This window comes from Nelumbo nucifera, chromosome 3 (genome assembly GCF_055504915.1).
Source record: "Nelumbo nucifera cultivar China Antique chromosome 3, China Antique-T2T, whole genome shotgun sequence".
NCBI lineage: Eukaryota > Viridiplantae > Streptophyta > Magnoliopsida > Proteales > Nelumbonaceae > Nelumbo > Nelumbo nucifera.
The window spans coordinates 16,460,836-16,479,717 of NC_142651.1; the positions used below are offsets into that span (position 1 = coordinate 16,460,836).

Sequence of the window (18,882 nt, forward strand, 5' to 3'; positions counted from 1 at the left end):
TTTCAACAGATCGAAGAACCTCCTTAAAACCATGACTGGGGCAAACTTGGCTGTTGGACCTTGAGACAACCAACTGCCCACCCTATTACAAGTCTAATAATCCTTATCCACAACCGATGGTGGAATGAATAAAACAGGGTGTCCATTAAATAATCCTATTAACAACCCGATCGGCTTAGCTATTCGGTTCCTTCCTCTGTTCACAGTCACGAATTCCCTTCGTAAAAAAAATGGTATAATTTTTTTTTTTCGCTTCAGAGGTAGAAATTTTATTTGAGTTAGTGAACATTAGAAAAAGGCAAAACTTAATAATATGAACTGTATGTAATTAAACCAAAATTAATAGGAAAAAACAGATGTGACTAAAAAACCTACAAGAAAAAGAAAAGAATGGGAAGAGTTATTCGCCGCTAGTTACTTTAACTCGCCTTGAAGGTGACTCCGGCGACGATGGAGATGACAAGGTGAAGGTGGACGATGAGGAGAGTGATGATGACAGGGGCGATGAAGGTCCATTTTGCAATTTCCTCTTGTAGGACCATCTGGGTTCATTTGCCTGACCCTCTTCTCTCGTTAAATTATGCTTCAGACGCTTCACGTCCGACAACTTTACTGGCTTTATTATAAATTCCTCTGCACCTTCTTCTAAACACCTGCTCAAACAATCACAACCAAAAGTAGTTTGTTAATAGTTATATTCTATGTCTTCTCCACCTCCACTAGCTCTACAGAGTACACAAGTTCAAACAAAACCATCAAAACAAAATCCGAAGCAGCATGATCACTAGATCACCTTTCTGATTTTTTCTCAAAACAAAGCTAAATGACTCTCTATCTTCCTCTTTATCAATAACTCTTACTCGGTCTTTCTTAAGCAGAGTTAATACTTTTACACTTTCGAAAGCAAGAACGGGGAGAAGAGATTAATAAGAAAGCAGAGGATAGGTAGAAAATACCTGTCAATACGAACCAAGGTGTTTTCGGACGACATGATCGCCAGAGAATGGTTCAAAAGAAAATTAAATCTAACCTGTATTTTCTTGAGCAGTTCATATCCGGTCATCCCTGGCATACAATAATCGGTGATAACCATATTCACCTTCAACCCCTACAATTAATAGAAAAGAAACGAAACAGGTAAGCCACTAAAACAAAACAAAATCTAATGGAGAAACCATGCAGAGCCATGTATCAACTAATTTCACTTGCATCTAATCCAACAGAGTTCTCCCCATCCAAACTTAAAAATTGCAGAGCTCTCCTTCCGCTATCCACCGCGGTAACGATTTCAACTACTTAGGTATTAGCTAACTAAAACAAACCATGACAAGTATGAAGAAGAACCAAACAAAACAACATTCCGAGGAATGCTTGTCTGCTAGTTGCAACAACAAAAATACAAAAGTGAATGGTTGTCTTCTAGTTACAAAAGTGAAAATTTCTGATTAGTACTTGTATTTTGGGTCTAGTGTTATTTTGGTCTTTAAATTTTAAAACGTGACAATTTAGTACATGAATTTCCAAAATTTGTCAATCTAATACTTGTTGTTTACCAATTTGTTAACCAGCTAGTAAGTAACATTTGAAAAGACACAAATGCCTTTTGAGTGTTATCTAATTTTTTTTTATCAATCATCCACATGTTAATAAAAATAAACAGATCTTTGCCTCTTTTATTCATGAAAGTTGGGGTTACGTTTCAGTGTGCATTTTAGCGACTCCAATTTTCTTGAAAAAAAGAGGCAAAGATTTAGGACTATTCATTTTTTATCAATGTTTGGATAGTTGATAAAGAGAAAAGACACTCAAAGGGTATTTCAGTATTTGTGTCTTTTCAAATGACACTTAACGACTGATTAATGGCAGTTATTAGATATATGTTTGGCATCGATGCTGCATATGAAAACAGTGATGCTGTGGATTGGAAACACCTTTTTTGATAAAATGGTATCTTTTTTTTGTTTGGAAACATTGTTGCAAGGTAGGACATTTTCTGAAGTAATAACAATGTTTTTTATTTGATATCAATGTTTCAAGAAACATTGGTATCTATTATCTAGTGCCACATCGTGCCCCTGTCAGTGCCACATCATGCCCCTGTCACTGCCATCTCATATCCCTATTGACAATAACAAGCTGCTGCTTCAAGAATGCCTAATTGATGTTGCTCCAAACTATGTCTTTTCAATTTCCAAGCTATGGTTTAGAATACTATTTTTTATGAAAAAAACAATTCCAAATAAACAAATATTTTCTGAAGCATCAATCTTTTCTGATAGGACACTGATTTATCACCGTTTTCTAAAACAACGGCAATAATGCCCCACGTTTTGAAAATTCAGATAATTATGTAGTTTCAAAATTCGGGGAGCAAAGTGAACACTTAGAAAGTACAGATTACTAATCTGGGTCTGGGTCTGGCCGAGTACCACCGCCTCAGTCCTCTGGTCAACGTGTTACCGGTCTGATAGATATCTGAAAGTGTCTCGGTCTGAATTCAGATAACGGTACACTTACTATTACAGACTCGACTCCAAGTGTAGGTAAAAAGTGTACTTTTACCTTTTTGTGCAATGTACAGTTCCTTTGACAATAGTACCTTTTTGGTCTCCGGCTGGAGCGGTGGCCCTCACGAAAATGATCTAACGTTGCTTACACAAGGATGCTTTTTTTGGAAAGAGAGAAGATGTAGCATTTTTCAAGGGCATATCCCTGAATTTGCCACCTCAATACACAACACTCAGATGCGAGAGACCGACCTCAATACACAACACTCAGATGCGAACGAGACCGGATCTTCTCATCACACAGGACGCCTCACACAGATTTACACACAACACTCAGATGAAAACATCTCGCGTATTTATAAAGGGAGAATGACTGATTAACCCAGCCTATTAATTTATAGACCTAAAGTACAATTAAAGTGGACGTCACTTCGGAATTAATGTCAATTCACAGATTTTTAACCTTTTAAAATAATTCTGCAGTGAAAATAAAAAATCTGTACGGTAGATGTGCCTGTAAAGCGCCCATGTGTGAGGAGCAGATCCCATTCCGATGCGAACAAGTCTCGATAGGACCGAGGACATTGGGGAATAAATGTGACACGGACACCCGAAGGGAAACGAATATCAGACGAAATTTAATTAAATCAAGAACCCCTTGAATTTTAATAAATAACAGTTGATTAGTTTAGTTCTATAATATTAGTTTTCTAGGTCTCAAGCCTTTTCTCTATGATTGTCCACTCAAGTATCAAGAGATTGAATAAAGCTGCTGCTACCAAAAACAAAGTTCTGTAAATGGGTAAAGGCCCACAACACAATCCAATACCACGCCGGTTGAGTATTCATCGCTCGAAACTTGAACTCAGGTTCTCAAATCCAATCAAAAATTAAAACAGGATATACAACTATACTTCTCGGTCTAAAATTGGCAAAGACGTAAGAATCCTTGTAAAAATCTTCACCTCAAATTGCAACAACAGTATCCAAACCAAACAAAAACTACTTGGGGCCAATGTCCTTGAGAGCACAGATCTGTTCTTCTCCCATTGCAGACATTACAGTCACAACAAGGTCCTTCCCCTCAGCAAAACCTTCTTTGATCTGCATTCCATAAAGACGTCCATAAAAACTTTTGAGCTAGGAAACTTTAACCGATACTTCAGTGGGAGAAATAGGCAAACAACATTCAATCTACAGGGAACTTGATGAGAAAATTTTTCTAGCATACAACATGAATATTGTGCGTTTAACACAATGATAACGAGACCACAAATAATAAACAATAAATCAAATACTTTATATTCCATGCAGAAACTACAAGGTAGAACCTAGATCATCCTAGAAATTCCAAAACAGTAATATAATAATGCAATAGATATACTCTAGCAAAGACAAGTATCTCAAAGAAAAAGGGGAGGAAATTGGGAAAAAACCACAAGTTGCTAAAGTAACTTACTGAGGCAAGCAAAGTTTCATCAGTAGGGAGTCTCAGATCATCCTTAGTGTTGCCACTTTCAGTCAACAGACTCACCTGATGCATTTAATATATAATCAAAATAGAGATTCATAAATGATGGGAGAACTAAGAAAAGAGGGGGAAAATCTGGGCATACAAATCCATCTTCAGAAATATCAATCAATTGGTAGTCAGTACGAGAGACATGGGGAACCTGCACACAGGCACAATAACGTGTTAATCCTGCAAAATCTGCCAAATGCAAATGAGTAAGACGATAAAATTACACAAAATTGCACCAACAAAGTACAGTCCTTACATCACAGTTATGGGAAGATGGCACAATATCTTCAAGCTTCTTAGCGTTGAAAATATCAATTCCAACAAAGTGGCACTTAGCATGACCATGCTTGCCAGTCTTGGAAGTTGAAACCTCCACAACCTGTAAAAAAAAACATTCATCTAAGTTCATAATATGAGGGGAGGAGGGGCCATTGCTTGATGTAATGGTAAAATTTGGGGCTGACAAGTGTGAGAATGCAGGTTGAGCATAATAGAAGCCACTTCGAGTGAAAAAAATGCCAAACATTAGGTCTGTATCCACTCTGCCCCTCCCGAGACCCAAAAGAGTTTGGCACGTTGGCGTTTTTTTTTAGAATGCTAGGTGAGGAAAAAAAGAGACATGCTTAAATATTTCAACTTGGTGATCGAGAATAGTCAAGGCAAGAGAATCATGAAAACTGAGATTATCTATAGGCATATAAATATTAACAAAATTTCAATTGTAATATGCAGTCCACAAGTACAATAGCATAATGCATGATACAGAGTACAGATCAGGCCACTCAGACAGCCTGACTCATGACATAAATTGGTCACATAATTCCCATTTTCAGCTTCAGATTACAAACTCTATTTAATTGATCAATATGCCCGCAAAGCAAAAGTATTGAAATGAGCAAAAATAAGATCATGATAAGAGTGATAAATATATAAAAATATTGATGTCTTACTAACTTAAATTACTAAATAGTATATTATTATAACTGAGAGTAAGAGCCAAATGGGTCAACCCAAAGAACATCGAGGCTACAGTACACCATTACAACCAAAATGATTAAATAATACAGCAAACACGGATAGGCAGAAATCTAAAATCGAAGAACATGGAAATAGTGACAAACTAACCAAAGCAAATATCCGTATAAACACCAACATTATGCAGGGTAGAAAGCATAATCAAGAAAAACCATGAGGAAGGAAAGCGTTGTCCTGTAAGTTACTTGGAAGAAAAAAAAAACACAAAAATCTGCACAATAAAACTTGATGCAACAAAATCAAGAATAAAAGTGCCATGAAAATAATCAGTTCAGTTAAAAAGCCAAAAAAAAAAATACTGGGGAGAGAACACCTGAGAAACCTCAATTATAAATATTAGGTGGGGAAACATAGAACCGCATGTGAACCAGCAATAGGAACACATAATCCAGCAATGCAAAAAATGCTATAAGAAAACTACAGTAGTTGTATGAAATCGAAGGATAGGCAACTGAAACAACCAAAACGAAACAAGACCAACATCAACAGAGGTCACAAAAGATCATTACTATAAACTGAAAACCCTAAGAACCCAAAGAAATCAAAACCTCATTATTGGGAGAATAAACTAAAAAACAGGAGAAGAACTCATCAAGGATCTAGCGAAAATCCAATATCCCAGATCTATAAAGAGATACAAGTATTAGGAATGGATGAAAAAAAAAAAAAAAAAAACCTTGCAGGGTCTTCCTTTGATGACAATGTATCCGTTCTTACGGATGGTCCCGGCCTGCTGAGGATATGTCTTTGAAGCTCCGGCATCGGCCTTCGACTCGAAGTCGTGGTCTTCGTCCGACATGACTGAACTTTGGTGTTGTGTTGATACAAAGAGAGAAAAGAAAAGTTGCAGAGCTCGAGAGGCGTAGAAAACCAACAAAAGTTAGATCAGCTTATATAAATATAAATATATAATTATTTATCTATTTTTCTCTCTCCTCCTTTTTCTCTTCAAACTAAAAAAAGCATGATTCCGGGAGTCTAGGGTTTCATTTCATGGAACTCTCGCTCTCGCTAGTCGCTGCAAACCTTTTTGCGTCTGTCATTTTTCACCGTTAGATCCCTCCTCTCGTGGATGGTAAGATTGCGAAGAATAACTACTGCATTATAGCTTATAAAGAGAGCCCTGAGACATTTGATCACATCTATGGTTCAATAGGAATATTTGAGACCCGATCTGATCCAATCAAACGGTCAAACCATTACAGTCGTTCATCAGCAACATCTCTTAAGACGGGAGCGGATTAGCTGGAGATGGATGAACTACCTATCACGGGTCTACAGTGAGAACTGACGTGTTCAACCGTGATAGACAATTTAGCCGGGTGTGTATGATTTTGCCTCCAGCTCATCCGGATTGTATCAGAACTTCCATAAATAATAACAAGAGAGGTGTTCCCGATGTATGGTGTAATGGCTTGTTGGGATGATTGTCGGAATCAGACCTGAACTCAGAATCTTTTCTCCTCGCTCGAATTAGAGTTGGAAACTCCTTCCAACAAGAACTGCCCCTATGATGATTTTGTGGGCTTTGACTCGCACTGTCCCAACAGCCTTTTTGCAACCTTGCATGGGAATATAAGCACATGAATAGAGAGATATTCCCAATACAAGGCTGTAAAGACTGCCTGAACGGGTGTTGCCCGAACTCGATTTTGTATTTCACATCTCAGTGAGAGTCACTATAAAACTGGGACCACCAGGTATGAGATTGAGATGTGCAGACACACATCACGCAGATCACGTTGAGACCAGGGCCGCCATCAGACTGGGATCACTATGTATGTATAAAATTGGGGCCACCACGATAAAACTGTGAAGACAAGATATTTTTACATGCATTTCGCTTTTGGGCCAACTTGAGAGGAGACCAGGAGATCAGAACCCTAGGTTAGTAAATTACACATCCCTAGCTATTAATTAGGGGTTAAACTTGGGCCGGCCCAACCTAAGTCTGGATCAACGTAGCCCACAATTATGCATAGGATGGGCTTGGGTTTTCAATATTTAAGTTGTACTTGGGTTCAAAAGTTAGGACTTTTTTAATTTTTTTCAGACTAAGCATAGGCTTAAATCTTAAGTAGCCCAAGCCCAATCCAACCATGTCTCAATCAAGCCTGCAGACATACATATATGCATATATAAAAACATAATTACATTTTTTTTTTTGGTATTACAGAGAGAAAACAAAACAGTACAGACACAGAAGAAATAGGGTCTAACTAAAGCCTTGGTTTGCCAGGTCCCTGTAGCCATTTTGGGCAACCAGAGGCAAAATTCCTAGACTCTTTTAGACCCCTCTTGGCCAAATCATGGATACATAGAGTTCAAATCTTCCCCCACATAATGCGCCCCAAAAACATCCCAACCATGCATTTGGAACATCTTCTAATGACAAGTATGGGAGATGTTCTCAATGCACGCTGAAATGTGTATGTGGGGTGTTTTTGAGGTACATTCTTTGAGGGGCAAATGTGAACTTGGATACATGAATACATGCATTTATGCATAGGGTAGACCTAGATTGGGATAACATTCTCAACATGGAAAGAGTGATTAGGATCCGTGCACAATTCCATAATTTCTGGAAAAAAGAAGAGAACTACCCTGCCCTTTGGGGGTAGTGATACATAACTCCCTGACCATTCATTTGTCATACATGGCTATCCTATACTTCTATTCCAATACCCTATTCTTGCCATTAGCACTATACCAATTTTGAACTTTTATGAGACCATTTTGCCTTATTTATTGCATATCCAAAACCCAAATTTTGAGCTTTTTCTTAGAGACCTACTAGCATGTGAAATGAATAATGCTTTTCATATATATATATAAGTGAAATGAATAATGAAGCGAGATGCATGCCAATTGAGGGGGTGTGATCACAATTCGCTTTTAAAGTAAAGTATTTTCACATGCTAGCATTTGCCATATTCTTATTATTATTTTTTTTCTTTTCATGTGTTCAAGAGAAAGACTTAAAGGAGAGCTACAAAGAAGTAGAGTGTCCACCATTGTTGGTTCTAACCAGTTCAAAGAACTCATAACATCGTTTTGTTTACTTTCTGAACAATGGAGAGAGAGAGAGAGAGATTATAACAGTTTAAATATTGAAAGTGGCAGGAGATAGAAGTAGAGATTATAACATGCTCTAGGAAGAGAAAAAAGGTTCAAAACTTGGATTTTAGAGTTGCAATAATAGAAAAGGCAAAGGTGGCAGGATATCGAAGTAGAGATTATAACATGCTCTAGGAAGAGAAAAAAGTTCAAAACTTGATTTTAGAGTTGCAATAATAGAAAAGGCAAAATGGTCTCATACAAGTTTAAAACTAAGGCTATGTTTGGTTTGTGGGATGGGGATGAGAAAAAGGGAATATTCTAAAAATATTCCTTTTTCTCATTTGTTTTGAGGGAAATAGAGGGATGGGATGAGAAAAATGTGGGATTTCAGATCCCAAAATCGTGAATTTGGGGTTGCACCAAAACCGTGCGATTTCGATGGAAAAAATTGAGAAACCACTATTAGAGAACCAGCGAGGATGAACGGAGGAGGGAGAGAACCAGTGCCTTCCCCATTACCATCGGCAATCTGCTACCTCCCCTTCCCTGTTCAAACCTAGAAACAAAGCAACGGTGGCGGCACCCCCTCTCAGCCACTCCCTTCCTCCCTCTCTCCTCTCTCCTCTCTTCTTCTCTTTCTTCTTCTTCCGTCTTTTGTTTTTCACCGTTGATGAGTAGGGTCGAAGACTGCTCTGTATACAGTCGATGAGTAGGGTCTCCATGGCTTTAGGAGATAGAGGTCGATTTCGAACCAGTCCAGATGGGCTTTTCTTTGGGGCTTTAATTCAAAAATCAGGTGGCTCATGTGATCTTCTGGTCTTCTCGACATTGTTCATCGATTTCGAACCAGTCCAAAAGCACTGTTCATCGTCTTCTCGACAATGAACACAAGAAATACCAACGACGGTGACCAGGATCATTTACCCTCTAGTACCTCTCTGTTCATCGTCTTCGCTTTCCGTCGACAAACTACTGTTCATCTTCCTCTTGGTGAAATAGAGCACCCCATTGTTCATTGTCTTTGCTTTTTGCCGGGGAACTACTATTCGTCTTCCTCTTGGTGAAACAAAGAACTGTTCATGGTCTTCCCTTTCCTCTCGCCACAATGCTTTTCTTATTATTTTCACATATATAAAACCAAACAATGAATGAGTAAATTTTTACACATTCCCATCCCACCCAAATCTTCCCACAAACCAAATGAAACCTAATAGAATAGGAAAAAAGTGTTAGATTCTAAAAGGCATAGAGTAGCTCTTTGTGGCAAATGAAAGTTTCGGGACGAAGTGTCATTACTCAATAGTACAAGGCACGTCTCTTCCATAAATGCGAGGTGCTGTAATGACTAGTGAGGTTAGTGCAAGAGTGCATGGGCATGCACAAAATAGAATGCCTTTCTATCCATGAGATTGATCCCGTCCGTACCTACTTTGTGAGCGATGTTTCGAAAGCAACTCGACCAAAGTGCATTGTCATTTTAGGTCAGGTTGGTTAGACTTCTCCTTTGTATTGGAGTTGTGTTGTGGATAGGAGCCTAGATCTGCTGACCACAAAACATTGGCCACAAGAGACTACAATCACATATTGGAAACATCTATATTAAACTTTAATAACTATTATTCAATGGGGGAGATATGTGGTTGTAGTGTACATAAGATGTAGCTAGTAGGGTCATGGGATGCATACTATTTGTATAGACAAACAATGTTGTTTTTGGTACTATTGTTACTTTTACTTGTAACGCTTTTGGTTTGGTTACTACAAAATTTTGAGAAATTGTCTCATCACATCATATCATATAACTATTTTCACTAAAAATAATATAGGCATTAGATTGGGTATTGGCATTTATAATAGAAACACAAAATTTGACATTTCCTCAAGAAACACCAATGGTACAAATGTTGTATTGATAAATCAAAGCATTTATGATAGGAAAATATATTCTTGTTACTACCAAATTTGGAGCCAAGGGTAGCTTGATTACTTCCAAGTTGAAATAGTTGTGGTTCCAAGGGCAATTAGGTCACTTTCAAGGTGAAGTAACCAAGGGTCCTACCTATAAGAGTCAATAAACATCAGAGGCCCTGAGATGTGGTCCCAAGGGCAAGGACTTTGATGATCAAGTTAGCCGAGGTCTGTAGGATAGCCAAGGTCACAGTAAGCAAGAGAGCTAAGAGCTTAAGTGTGCAAAAGAGAGGATACCTTTGACTATGGTGCCCTTTTATAGCCGGAGTTGCCTAAAAACCCAGTAGTGGGTGAGAGGTAACAGTCATGTGAGTTACAGACATGAATACGAATGTTATTGGGGCGAGATCCTAGTGGTTGAGCGTTACCCCATCATTGATGCGCCGGGAAAGAATCCGGTGAGATCATAACACTTGTAGTAAATGCTGTCACAGTAATGACCCCTGGAAGTTACACTATTGCCCTTAGCTGAGGTCGAAATGACAAGATTGTCCCCAGGATGTGTGCCATGTGTCATCATCCAATGGAGTGGTCAATTATACCCATGTCAATTCTCATAAAATTTGTATTGATTGACATAAAACATTGCAAGTATAAGTGGCAATGGTACCAAACACAACCTAAACAATCATCACAATTCCAAACCAGTAATTTACAAGTATATATAAAAATGGGAGTCCAAAAATAGTTTATTTTCTTAATTTTAACATTATAGAACTATATATAGAAAAAAGAATTTGCAATATTATTATTATTGTCCTTTAAGAGATATTCATGCTGTACATATACATCAACTATTCATTTATGTCAAATAAGACAATAGATGAAAAGCAAATGCCATGTAAAAATGTCCTCAAGGCTCAGTTTGGAGAGAGTGCAAATCTATATATATATATATATATATATGGAAAGAGGAAAGAAGGGAGGTAAAGGTCCTCTCACCAAAGAGCTCACTCCTCCTCTCCTTTCTCACACATGTGCATATTTAGTTTTATATTAAATCATTAAAAACCTCCTAGGTCTTTATTGTCTCTCATAAAATCTATATTTACTCTCTAATAAATCTCTCTCTCTCTCTCACACACACACCTTAATAGTCAATATTTATAACATCTCCCCTCCCCATTAAATCCTTGTTTACCCAAACTTTCTTAGGCCATTTTTCTCCAAACCCCACCTCTTTTACTTCCCATCTCATTTTCTTGTTTAACTCCCCCCCACCCCGCAAAGAAAAGTCTTGGCTCTGCCAAGTTTTTCCCTTTGTTTATTATTATTTTAATTTAATATAGATTTGTTTAATGGATTCTTATGGTTCAATAATAAAATGTAGTAAGAAAGAATTTAATGTGAGTTTTTTATTATCTTGATTAGTTCAATTTTGAAATTGTTTTTTTTTTTAACTTGGTTATTAATCTCATGTTTGGCTCTATAGGGCTACACAATGCCCCAACCCAAGTCTTTGCCATGCCACAACTAACTAGATAAGATATCAGCTGAGCCACCATTGGTTTATGTGTTCATAATATATAAGCTATATAAAAAAGAAAATTTGAAACTCAATAACCAAAAAGGAAAAGATTGTTTTTACTATTATACATGTAAAAAAAGTAAAAATACAACATCCTTTGCATTGCATGGGTCACCATTAATATAAATATGTATAGTAGAAATACAAGGATTAGAAAATAACATACACTGAGCGTGTTTATATTTGTACTCTTCACAAATGGAGCCCATGGGATCAATGGAATGTCAAAATCTGATGTATGTCCGATGTAAACACATAGTCCATGTACAGGCACATAGACACATAGCCATCTATGCAGGACGCTGCCTGTATATGTGTGAGATGGATGAATACATTTACCCCGATGAAATGCAAAAGAGGGGCTAAATAGTAAATAGGAACATTATGTTGCACTGGGTTGCTGCAAATTAAAAATTTAAAACCATGTGCTCCAACTTCCAGAATTCAACATAAAACAAGTTCATATTCGCTTCGGAAAAAAAACAAATTCATGTTACTTTTTTTTATTATTAGTACAAGTTCTTACCAAATACCAATTGAATCTGGGTAATATGACATCTGGGCTCAGTTTGGAAGGAGTGCAAATGCAAATATATAGAGTGCAAAACCTAGTATTTTATATTGTTTTGTATGTATTTGTACTGTATATATTTGTATTTATACTCCTTCCAAACTGAGACCAAATAATGCAACCATCCATTGGAATACATAATTCAAAGGGAGACCAGGTAGTGAACGAAAATTCCAATATATACAAATGACCTTAGGAATTAGGAGTCCTAAGGATCCAAGATCTGAACTACTACAGTCGTGGACTTCTGCTACAAGAAAATATTTCCATCTGATCCTAGATGTTTAATAAAAGAAGGGTAAAAAAGGAGAAATGAGCAGAAGAATAAAAACATTAAAAATTACTGAGTTTTGTCATTGGGAATAAAGAAATCAAATTTGACATCAACAGAACCAGAACCCTCCCCAGTATCTTTGTACTCTATGCTTGTTATTGCCCCCAACTCATCCTCATCTTGATATTCAGGTTTCACCCGCCGGACTGGCACTGTGACAGAGTACACAGTCCCAAGATCTGGATCTGTTGAGACACTGAGCTGGACTTTATCCTGTGAATCAATCTCCACAAAATCAGATAAAGCACCCACAATGTTCTTCACAATCTTCTGCTTTGCCTCATCACTAACTGCACATCTATCAGAAAAGAGGATCATCTTCAAGCGTTGCTTGGCAATCTTTGCGTTAGAGTTCCTCCTTGTAATTGGTGGTAGGAACAGTATCCTCCAGGCCAAGTTTAGACGCTCAAATAAGTTCATATTTATTGCATTTAGGAGGAAACCCTCTAGTTCTTGGTTCAACGTTTTGGAAGAAAACCCATTGTCATCTCTGATACCAAAAGTACGGTGATTATAGCATTGAATCTTGTGACCTTCAAGGGCTATGAGGGGACATCTGGGTGTAAGTTCAGAAATATGAGATCTCCCATTAAGGAAACCACTGAATGGCACCTGCAAGACGCAATAAGATGAAAAAGAATGAATTCTTTGGTGTCAGTAGGACAACAAAAAGGTGATGATATTCCTTGTGTGATTTGAAAAAATAACATTAATGTCATATAGGAATTAATGCTACCCCCCACCCCCCGGTCTTGTGTAGCCTCTTCTGGTTTTCTAAAAAATAAGAAAATAACATTAATGTCATATATGAATTAGTCATCCATGGTACAAATGAAAATCATCTCTAACACAACTAAAATAATTTCATCAGATACGATTCTAGGAAAGCTATTGAATGAATGAACAGGTAGAAAAATGACACCATCTGTATGATATGATAACATGATGCACAGATAGCTTCCTGTTAATCATTGAAAGAACTTCAAATGATATAAAATTATAAATAGGCTATTTAACAATAAAACTAGGATAAAATGATGCAATATCTCAGGAAATCATATGAACAGTTCACATGCTTGGGCATTTAGGCTGCAATAGGCAGTCCTTGAAAGGACTTTTCTCTGTTCTCGGCTAGGATAAGAAAACCCAATAACATTCATTTGGTAGATATCAGATATAAACCTTTTTTTTTAACCCAAAAGGAGCAATTTGCAGATATGAAAAAGGATCAACTTATTTGGATCTGAGTTTTCAGAACCCTTTTTCCAGAAATAACCTCATATTTTTCAATATAACATGAAATTCCCCCTTAGATATGAAATTATGCTGAGAAGGATTCTCACAAACCCTACAGAATCCACAGTCCACACATAATACTTATAAGAATCCATGCCTAACAATTGCAAAAAGGGAGCTTCATGTGTTTTATCTGGTAAGAGATACCTCACGCATGTCCCTGTCCTAGGGATGCAGATTCGAATAAGGGTATATTCGAATCCGATCTGATACACTATCGATCCGATCCAATCTGATATCATTTTTAAAAAATTAATAAATTATTAAAAGAAAAAGAAAATATAACAGTTTAAATAAAGAAAAACAAAAAATGCAAGTATTCTCAACTATTTTTATCATATATATACATGCTTTCTATAAATAAATAAATAATATAAAAAATTTACAAAAATGAAATATAAATAACATATTATATATATATATATATATATATATATGGATCAGATCCTTTCGGATCGGATAGGGGATGACCCAAATCTGAAAAAATAGGATCCAATGTTAAAATCTTATGATTTACGATACGATTCATGATTTGAATCATGAATCCCAACGGTTTTGATTTGAATCATGAATCCCAACAGTTTTGATTTGAATCTTATGTTTGAATACTTTTCTACAAAAATTGTAAGATTTTTGTTTGAATCCTATGATCTGAATCATAAATCTTACAATGTATACAATTCTTGCGATTCAAATTAATTCAATTAAGAATTAGTTCTCTACTTTGTCATTTTATTTTGTTAATATTTAATTTTGTCAAAGGTGACTTGTACTAAATACCTTACTACAAATTGACTTATTTATGTTATTTAAAACCATATATTGAGTTTATTTTCCAACATATGTAGGATAAAGAGTCATTGTATGTGGATTATTTAACTTTCAAGTCAAATTTGATTATATCATCTTAGACTTCTATTGTATAAGTGGTAAATTCTATTGATTTAGGTACATACATGGTAGATATAGATTAAAAACTGGGTAGAATCACTTTACTATATATCGATTCATGATTCGATTCGATTCAATCTTCTCTACAATTTACGCTACAATTACGATTTTCATAACATTGATAGGGTCGAACTTCGGACCGGATCGGATCATGACCGATCCATTTGCACCCCTACTCTATCCAACGAATATATTTTACTGTTTTTTAAAAGGTAAAGTAATATATTGTATTGATAAACTAACCCACCCAAAAGTTTACAGAAGCCCATGTACGTACGATGGTAGGGGTGGAACTTGAGCGGGTTAGGATTTGGATTTTGTCAAAATTTCAATACACCCAACCCAATGCTCTAACCTGAAATAGGGTAAAATGTAACTCGGGCCAACCTGAGTTGCACCCCTTTACAGTGGGGATATACAAAACAAAAAGAAACAAAAAGAGATACAGCATTCAAAAAGAGATAAGCTGGACTCCCAAAAAAGGTTTTTGTATGCTTAACTAGGAATAAAACAGTCCTTTTAAGTTGTTTCTTATTGTATCCATATCTGAATGCTTACTCAAAAACTATGCATATTTCTTTCTCTACACTGTCCAGATAATAGCGGCAGGTAAAATCCCCATAGCTCCAGAACTGTTTCCGGAAGACAGCATTTGTAATGCCAAAGTCCATAAATGACAAGAGAGTTTACAGTAAACAAGAAAGTGATTTGAAGATTCTGAGCATTAATTGCATAAGGAGAAGGTATCATTGTCCACAATCATTTCTCTTTTTTTTTGAAGAATGATAATTCCTCTTATTGGAATTTTTATTGTTTTCTTCTCTGTTCTTCCTTTTTCTTTTCCATTGACCAGGGGAACTAGTTGTTTTTTTTTGGAATTTTTGTCGCAACTAAGAAAATGTTGGAGATTTAGAACAGATATTGTGTAAATTTGTCTTCCTGCCTCCATTTTGCTCTGCTTTCATCCTTACTGTTTCTATAATTTTCTAGGCATTTCATGGATTAGTTCTGCACTTTTTGGTGATACACTCTAGGGGTTTCTTTTTGAATCCCAGCAAGGCCCCTTAGGTTAGGGCCATTTTTTAGGCTCCTTGGTCTGAAAAGTTGGATCTGACTTCTGATCTCAAATTGCTGCATTTATTGGTGGGATTTAGCATTCTCACGGCCAAGCTCATGAGTCAACTTGTTGGCATTCTGCATCCAACCACAATGTAGTAATTTCAAGTTCTACTTGATCAAAGAGCTCTAATGTAAAGTTGTCAACACTAGATATACTGCTTTGCATCCAAAGTTGTTTGGTGTTCTAATGACCATATCAGCGTATGCATCCTCCACTGGGATGTTCCTTGCATTCCAAAACAAAGTCATAGGTCTAATTACATCTTACAACATTTGCCACCAAATGGACTACATCGGTAAAAACCCCTAAATAAAATCATGAAAATATGATTTCTGGTGGATCTAAATTGCAACGTCATGTCCTGTTGTAAATAGTATAGGATGAAAAAAGCACCTGAAAAAGGACCAAGAGCAACTGGCCAAATAAAACCAAATTAAATCTCTCAAATTTCATCCAGCAACTACTATCAAATCTTGGAAGGCCTTAGCATTTTCAGTCAGTCACTTCTTAAGGCAGGTTCTAATACCCATGATTTTGTAGCTGGTATAGTTACTTTAGTAAGAAACTTGCTAACATCTCAAGCAGGGCCCAGAAAGAAGTGATTCCTTCCCTAGCATGGTTTTTAGATGCAACATGCTACATAGAATCACAAGGACAATGTTGATATTTAAAATAGAATAACTTTTCTTACCAATGTTACCAAATGCTTGGTTCTCCTTATCATCTTATCAAAGATAAGGAGCATTGGTAAATGAGGCTCACCAAATGCCCTTACCTAACTTTTTAAAGGGAACATTTCAAACTGGACTATTTTAAAAGTTCAATAAGTTGCCTTAACTGACTGACAAACACAATATTGGTATTATTTAATAATTAATATGAAGGGTTACACTTGGACAGGCATAATGCCATATCATGCATATTGAGGAGCACATTACAAATATCCATTCAAAAGTTGAAGCACAATTATAAAAATTCATGAATACATTGAATACATTTATATATCACTCACTGACCTATCCTATTTGTTCATCTGAATAAACATAATACCTTACTCCTTGAACACATTTCCTGCCATCCAAATCTTCTAGTTAATTAACTGTGCCAAACACTTAACAAAGAGGAGCTTCTCCTATTGAGTGGATTTAATTTACTGAAGGTTGGACCATGACTTCAATATACAAATATTACACCAACCCTTACTTGAGTGCCCATATGACAACCTTTTATTATTATTTTTTGATAGGTTATGACGACCTTTTATTATTGCTTCTAAGTGGTGTTTGACACTATATCTATGATTATGTAAAATAGGAAGACTCTGATTGCCCCTTCACCTTTAAATGGCATTTTCAGATTGCCATTTATCCATTTTATTGGGAGGGGGGGGGAGGTAAGATTTTCACATTCCAAGGAAAGCCAAATTCTGCAGCTCATGTCATAACCAAGAAGACCCTTGCTACAAATCTATATTTAGTGACCTTTATTTGGCTCCACAACTAATCGAATGTATTTATTGGGATGTCAATTCCTCCCCCTGTTTGAATGGATGTCTTGGCCTTTTTTTTCTTACCAAAAAAAAAAAAAGAAAGGAAAAAGTAAACTGGAATCCTTGTGATTTTCTAACTAACACTGAATACAAGCAACCAAACAAAAACATGTACTCTTAATCAAGGATATATAAGAATATGGGGGGCTTTTTTTGTTTTGTTACTTTATTCCACGTTTTGAGCAGAAGGGTGGGTTTAGCATTGCCTTCATCAAGATGTAATGTGTTTCATCTTTAGAGTCATGGCTTAAAGGTAGAAACTCGAAAGCATGCATACGAAAACAATGAGGCACACAAAAAGTAGGAATTAAATTCTGATAACCAAACAATCAATTCTTAAAATGATCAAGTTCACAGGCATCAACCATAAAGGAACTGCCACGTGAACTGGATAAATAAATCTGAAACCCACAACAAACATTGCAGAAATATGACCCCGAAGAAAACCTCACAATTTAGTGTTTCTTCTATTTAAAGAAATTTAGTCGATTTGGGAACACAGTGGAAAGGGAGTTCTCTCTGTTAACCAAAGAAGAGAATAGGCCCAATATGAACCACCATAACAACAAGAAAATCAGTTCTTCGGCAGACCAATATCTAGAACAAAATTATAGACAAAAACTCAAATAATACCAACATAGGTGACAGAAATTTATTCAGCCAAGATGCCTTTTTATTCTTGAAATCCCTTGTCCCTCTTCTGATATAGACAACGAGATTAACAACATCCAAATAATAATCTCATAAATTTTCAATTCATGTCAACTCTGACGTGATGCAAAGGCTAGAGGAATCCTGAAGACCTTAATTACATTTGCATAATAAGCTAAATAAAAAATACAGATGGGGAAAGAATTGAGATCTGGCCAAGAAGTTATTCGTCATAGAGATAGAGTATCATGTTCTAGCTATTTAGTACTAAACTGAAGAAACACCCAATAAGTAGAAGCACAAATGTGAGGCAGAAAAAAGAAATCAGCTCTAATAATACCCAGCATCTATCATGTTGGATCATAAACCATACGAAAACCCTGAAAGGAAATGGTCATGCATCTGACTGGGAAGACTCTTTCTGGAATCTCAAACTCTACTGGTGGATATTGGTACATTTGCACAAAATTTGTTTGAGAAAAGTTGTCTTTCACAGAGGACTCTAAAGAGAGAGAGAGAGAGAGAGAGAGAAAACTAACCTTTGAGGGTGCAACGGACCGTCGAAAGGAGTGCGAAGGATAGGAAGCTAATGTGGCAGAAACCCTCAAATCTCCAGAAATCGCCATTGTCTCTCTTATACTCCTGCTGCTCTCACTCTGTGTCTCACTTTTTCTCTCTCAAATCTCTCAATCAACGCATTCCAACCTTCCTATTACTTCTGTTCTCCTCGCGCGACTTTTTCAGGGGTTTCCACTCTGTCACCAGCAGGAGTACCAGGAAAGAAAACCCA

The 18,882-nt window shown here is 36.5% G+C and overlaps 3 protein-coding genes across 4 annotated transcripts; all 3 read right to left on the reverse strand.

The window, feature by feature from the left end:
* Positions 1 to 284: 284 nt before the first annotated feature.
* On the reverse strand, positions 285 to 3,092 carry LOC104603044 (two-component response regulator ARR4-like). The gene is made up of 4 exons (XM_088900295.1): positions 3,011 to 3,092; positions 1,210 to 1,292; positions 957 to 1,108; positions 285 to 653 (listed from the first exon to the last, which is right to left on the reverse strand). The coding sequence occupies exons 1-4, from the start codon at positions 3,090 to 3,092 to the stop codon at positions 401 to 403; spliced, it is 570 nt and encodes a 189-aa protein (XP_088756421.1). The 3' UTR covers positions 285 to 400.
* A 205-nt stretch (positions 3,093 to 3,297) lies between these two features.
* LOC104598389 (eukaryotic translation initiation factor 5A-2) lies at positions 3,298 to 5,988 on the reverse strand. Its single transcript, XM_010260427.3, has 5 exons — positions 5,741 to 5,988; positions 4,286 to 4,408; positions 4,124 to 4,180; positions 3,967 to 4,041; positions 3,298 to 3,611 (listed from the first exon to the last, which is right to left on the reverse strand). The coding sequence occupies exons 1-5, from the start codon at positions 5,861 to 5,863 to the stop codon at positions 3,510 to 3,512; spliced, it is 480 nt and encodes a 159-aa protein (XP_010258729.1). The 5' UTR covers positions 5,864 to 5,988; the 3' UTR covers positions 3,298 to 3,509.
* Positions 5,989 to 12,352: 6,364 nt separating this feature from the next.
* LOC104598398 (cell division topological specificity factor homolog, chloroplastic-like) lies at positions 12,353 to 18,867 on the reverse strand. Of its 2 annotated transcripts, XM_088901616.1 has the most exons (3): positions 18,632 to 18,771; positions 13,969 to 14,053; positions 12,353 to 13,137 (listed from the first exon to the last, which is right to left on the reverse strand). In XM_088901616.1, exons 2-3 carry the CDS (start codon positions 13,975 to 13,977, stop codon positions 12,532 to 12,534), a joined length of 615 nt encoding a protein of 204 aa, XP_088757742.1. In that variant the 5' UTR covers positions 13,978 to 14,053; positions 18,632 to 18,771; the 3' UTR covers positions 12,353 to 12,531. The 2 variants fall into 2 exon arrangements, with proteins under 2 accessions (XP_088757742.1, XP_010258738.1); XM_010260436.3 differs by lacking the exon at positions 13,969 to 14,053 and having other exon boundaries at positions 18,632 to 18,867.
* Between the last annotated feature and the right edge of the window lie 15 nt (positions 18,868 to 18,882).

Bases quoted from the DNA above. Each gene is read 5' to 3' on its own strand.
- LOC104603044 (XM_088900295.1), bottom strand. From the start codon at position 3,092: ATGTCCTCGGTCCTATCGAGACTTGTTCGCATCGGAATGGGATCTGCT. The intron at 1,293-3,010 runs GTACAGATTTTT...ATACCTAAGTAG, and splicing joins GCTTTACAGGCACATCTACC to TTGAAATCGTTACCGCGGTG. The intron at 654-956 runs GTATTTTCTACC...TTGTTTGAGCAG, and splicing joins ACCTTGGTTCGTATTGACAG to GTGTTTAGAAGAAGGTGCAG.
- LOC104598398 (XM_010260436.3), bottom strand. From the start codon at position 18,718: ATGGCGATTTCTGGAGATTTGAGGGTTTCTGCCACATTAGCTTCCTAT. The intron at 13,138-18,631 runs GTTAGTTTTCTC...TGCGTCTTGCAG, and splicing joins GGTCCGTTGCACCCTCAAAG to GTGCCATTCAGTGGTTTCCT.
- LOC104598389 (XM_010260427.3), bottom strand. From the start codon at position 5,863: ATGTCGGACGAAGACCACGACTTCGAGTCGAAGGCCGATGCCGGAGCT. The intron at 4,181-4,285 runs GTAAGGACTGTA...GCCTGTGTGCAG, and splicing joins CATCTTCCCATAACTGTGAT to GTTCCCCATGTCTCTCGTAC. The intron at 3,612-3,966 runs GTAAGTTACTTT...TATGGAATGCAG, and splicing joins ATGAAACTTTGCTTGCCTCA to ATCAAAGAAGGTTTTGCTGA.